The sequence below is a fragment of the Procambarus clarkii genome, chromosome 37 (genome assembly GCF_040958095.1).
Source record: "Procambarus clarkii isolate CNS0578487 chromosome 37, FALCON_Pclarkii_2.0, whole genome shotgun sequence".
Taxonomy (NCBI): domain Eukaryota; kingdom Metazoa; phylum Arthropoda; class Malacostraca; order Decapoda; family Cambaridae; genus Procambarus; species Procambarus clarkii.
Genome location: NC_091186.1, coordinates 17303618 through 17307489, shown reverse-complemented (window position 1 = coordinate 17307489; position 3872 = coordinate 17303618). Strand labels below are relative to the sequence as shown.

Genomic DNA, 3872 nt, shown 5'->3' with positions numbered 1-3872 from the left:
GAAAGGTGCTGTCATTGTGCAGCAGTACTCCACTCTAGAGAGCACAAGCGTTTTGAAAAGTATCGTCATCGGTATAGCATCTCTAGTGTGAAAAATTCTTGTTATCCAACCTGTCATTTTTCTTGCAGTTGTGACGGCTACTTTATTGTGTTCTTTAAAGGTAAGGTCTTCTGACATGAGTACACCCAGATCCTTTACATTGCCTTTTCGTTCTATGTTATGATTTGCCTGAGTTTTGTACGTGGTTTCTGTTTTTATATTTTCAATTTTTCCATAGCGCATGAGCTGGAACTTATCCTCGTTAAACATCATATTATTTTCTGTAGCCCATAGAAAGACCTGATCTACATCTGATTGGAGGTTCGCCGTGTCCTCTATGTTGCCTACTCTCATGAAAATCCTAGTGTCATCTGCAAAGGATGATACAGTTCTATAGGTTGTGTTCATGTCTACGTCCGATATGAGGATGAGAAAAAGTACTGGAGCAAGCACAGTACCCTGGGGGACTGAGCTCTTCACGGTTGATGGGCTGGATTTTATTTTGTTGACTATTACACATTGGGTAATGTGTAATAGCTCTTGGTAACCAATTTATTGCTAGGTGAAGAGAGGAATCAGGTGAAAGGAAATGTGCCCTACCATCTAGCCCAATCACTTCAGTGCAAATTCTCCCCACTGAACTGTAATCTTTCCACTTTTGTGCAACATTTATTACGATGAAGTCCACTCATTACGCTTTACTTACTTTACTTTACTCACTTTACTTTACATTACGCTCATTACGCATTACTCATTTACGCTTGTGTGTACACTCATCGCGTTTTGTGTCTACGAAGAGGGTTACAGAATTGGAGTTTAATTAAAAAAAAAAATATTCAAGAGAACATAATTCACATAATGAAACCCTAAAAATCATTATATATATTTGCAAATAAATGTTGAACTGGGAGCAAATATTTTAAGAAATTCGCATTTTTTCAAGAAGTCCGGCATCACCTAGATTAACTGCGATATGAATATATATTTTTGTTTAATTTAATGGTTCGTTGTAAAAAAACGAATATGGTCCCTAAAAAAATAAAATGCTAGAAAAACGCTTCACTTGAACTAGACGCCATTGCACTGTGAATAATAATTGTTGAAATGCCTAGCACATATGTATTCAAATTGATGTACATATTGAGAAACTCGAACTCATTGCATAACCCAAATTTCTATCGGAGCGTTTAAACGTAAAATGTAGCAGGTTGACTCTTAACATTCCCTTCTTTTGAGGGCCCTCAGTAGTGAAACTTAGACCCAGCAATCATCGACTGAGAAGAGGAGAAGAGTAGGCGAAGGAAGAGCAAAAGAAGGAAGAGAAGGAGAACGAGAAAGACGAGGAGGACGAGGAATGTAACGCCTGTGACCTGAAAGGAAACGAAGCCTGCGGGAGTAGACGAGGAAATGACGCTGGAGAAATAAGAAATGACGGCTTTAAGAGTAGAGGAAGTGACGCCTGCAGAGGTTGGAGTGGAATTAACGCTCGCGATCAGAAGAGGAGAAGCTTTGACACCACCGGCAGGATGAGGAGAGGCTGTGACACCACCGGTAGGATGAAGAGACGCTGTGACACCACCGGCAGGATGAGGAGAGGCTGTGACACCACCAGTAGGATGAAGAGATGCTGTGACACCACCGGTAGGATGAAGAGACGCTGTGACACCACCGGCAGGATGAGGAGAGACTGTGACACCACCGGCAGGATGAAGAGACGCTGTGACACCACCGGTAGGATGAAGAGATGCTGTGACACCACCGGCAGGATGAGGAGACGCTGTGACACCACCGGCAGGATGAAGAGACGCTGTGACACCACCGGTAGGATGAAGAGATGCTGTGACACCACCGGCAGGATGAGGAGAGACTGTGACACCACCGGCAGGATGAGGAGACGCTGTGACACCACCGGCAGGATGAAGAGACGCTGTGACAACACCGGTAGGATGAAGAGACGCTGTGACACCACCGGCAGGATGAAGAGAGGCTGTGACAACACCGGTAGGATGAAGAGACGCTGAGACACCACCGGTAGGATGAAGAGACGCTGTGACACCACCGGTAGGATGAAGAGACGCTGTGACACCACCGGTAGGATGAAAAGACGCTGTGACACCACCGGTAGGATGAAAAGACGCTGTGACACCACCGGCAGGATAAAGAGACGCTGTGACACCACCAGCAGGATGAAGAGAGGCTGTGACACCACCGGCAGGATGAAGAGAGGCTGTGACACCACCGGCAGGATGAAGAGAGGCTGTGACACCACCAGCAGGATGAAGAGAGGCTGTGACACCACCGGCAGGATGAAGAGAGGCTGTGACACCACCGGCAGGAAAAGAAAAACGTGATTCCTGCCGGAATTAGAGAGGAAATGACAACTGCAGAAGGAGTAGGAGAGGCAGTGACGCCTGCAGGAAGCGGAGGATAAATGGCGCCTGAGGAAGGAAGGAAGGAAGGAAGGAGGAGGAGAAGCAGCAGCAGCAGCAGCAGCAGCAGCAGCAGGAGGAGGAGGTCGAGGGGCGAGGATGTAGGAGCCCCCTGATGCATATTTATCTCCCTGTTAATCAGATCTCGTTTACAAGCAGCACTTAACTCGCCTTCGGTCTCGCCCTCTTAATTGCTTTTCTCCCGTCCTTTGAATCCTCGCGGACAATTACCGACCCGATTACCCTGGCCAGATTTAGGGCCGTGACTGGCAAGCTTGGGGGGTCAGCTTCTGCTGTGCAATCTCCTTTCCTGCCACGCTTGCTCTTTCTTCTCTCTCTCTCTTTCATCTGCGGGGGTTTTCCTAGCAGATGGACCTCTGTAATTTGCTCTGTCTCACTCGCTTTCATCTTCCTCGTCATTCAAGACACTCATTCCGGTTCGTCCTGTCTCGTTCACTTTCCTTTTCATCTCCCTTAACCTTCAGCTCCGTGAAGCTTTTCTCTTCCTCTTTTTCAAGCTTCATCTTACCGGACTCCGTCAAGAGATCTTGCGTCTTGTTATCTGTCTATACAACAAGCAGTATATATCCCAGAAGGTGAAGGGACGACGACGTTTCGGTCCGTCCTGGACCATTCTCAAGTCGATCATCGACTTGAGAATGGTCCAGGACGGACCGAAACATCGTCGTCCCTTCACCTTCTAGTGTGTGGTCTGGTCAACTTACTTTAGCCACGTTATTGTGACTCATCGTCTGTATATATCCCAGTGCTTGTTATCGACGTTCTTCGCTATCGAAGTCTTATGCTCTGGCTTCGTTATTATTCGTCAGCTTTCTCCCTTTGTCTTATGACTTCCTCTTTGTCTTCTTCCTCGTTCGTTCGTCTTTTATTTCGGCCAGAGTTTGCTTTCTATTTCATTTGTTATCGATCTGTGACCTTGTAGTTTGTGTCAGTCTTGAAGTCTCGTAACTCGTGTCAGACTTCCTGATGTTGTCTCGTAACTCGTGTCAGACTTCCTGATGTTGTCTCGTAACTCGTGTCAGACTTCCTGATGTTGTCTCGTAACTCGTGTCAGACTTCCTGATGTTGTCTCGTAACTCGTGTCAGACTTCCTGATGTTGTCTCGTAACTCGTGTCAGACTTCCTGATGTTGTCTCGTAACTCGTGTCAGACTTCCTGATGTTGTCTCGTATCTCGTGTCAGACTTCCTGATGTTGTCTCGTAACTGGTGTCAGACTTCCTGATGTTGTCTCGTAACGCGTGTCAGACTTCCTGATGTTGTCTCGTAACTCGTGTCAGACTTCCTGATGTTGTCTCGTAACTCGTGTCAGACTTCCTGATGTTGTCTCGTAACTGGTGTCAGACTTCCTGATGTTGTCTCGTATCTCGTGTCAGACTTCCTGA

At 46.6% G+C, this 3872-nt stretch overlaps 1 protein-coding gene across 1 annotated transcript; it reads right to left on the bottom strand.

Moving 5' to 3' along the window:
- Nucleotides 1–1531: 1531 nt before the first annotated feature.
- Nucleotides 1532–2992, bottom strand: LOC123748803 (glutamine-rich protein 2-like). Its single transcript, XM_069336875.1, has 2 exons — nucleotides 2948–2992; nucleotides 1532–2599 (listed from the first exon to the last, which is right to left on the bottom strand). Exons 1-2 carry the CDS (start codon nucleotides 2990–2992, stop codon nucleotides 1532–1534), a joined length of 1113 nt encoding a protein of 370 aa, XP_069192976.1.
- Between the last annotated feature and the right edge of the window lie 880 nt (nucleotides 2993–3872).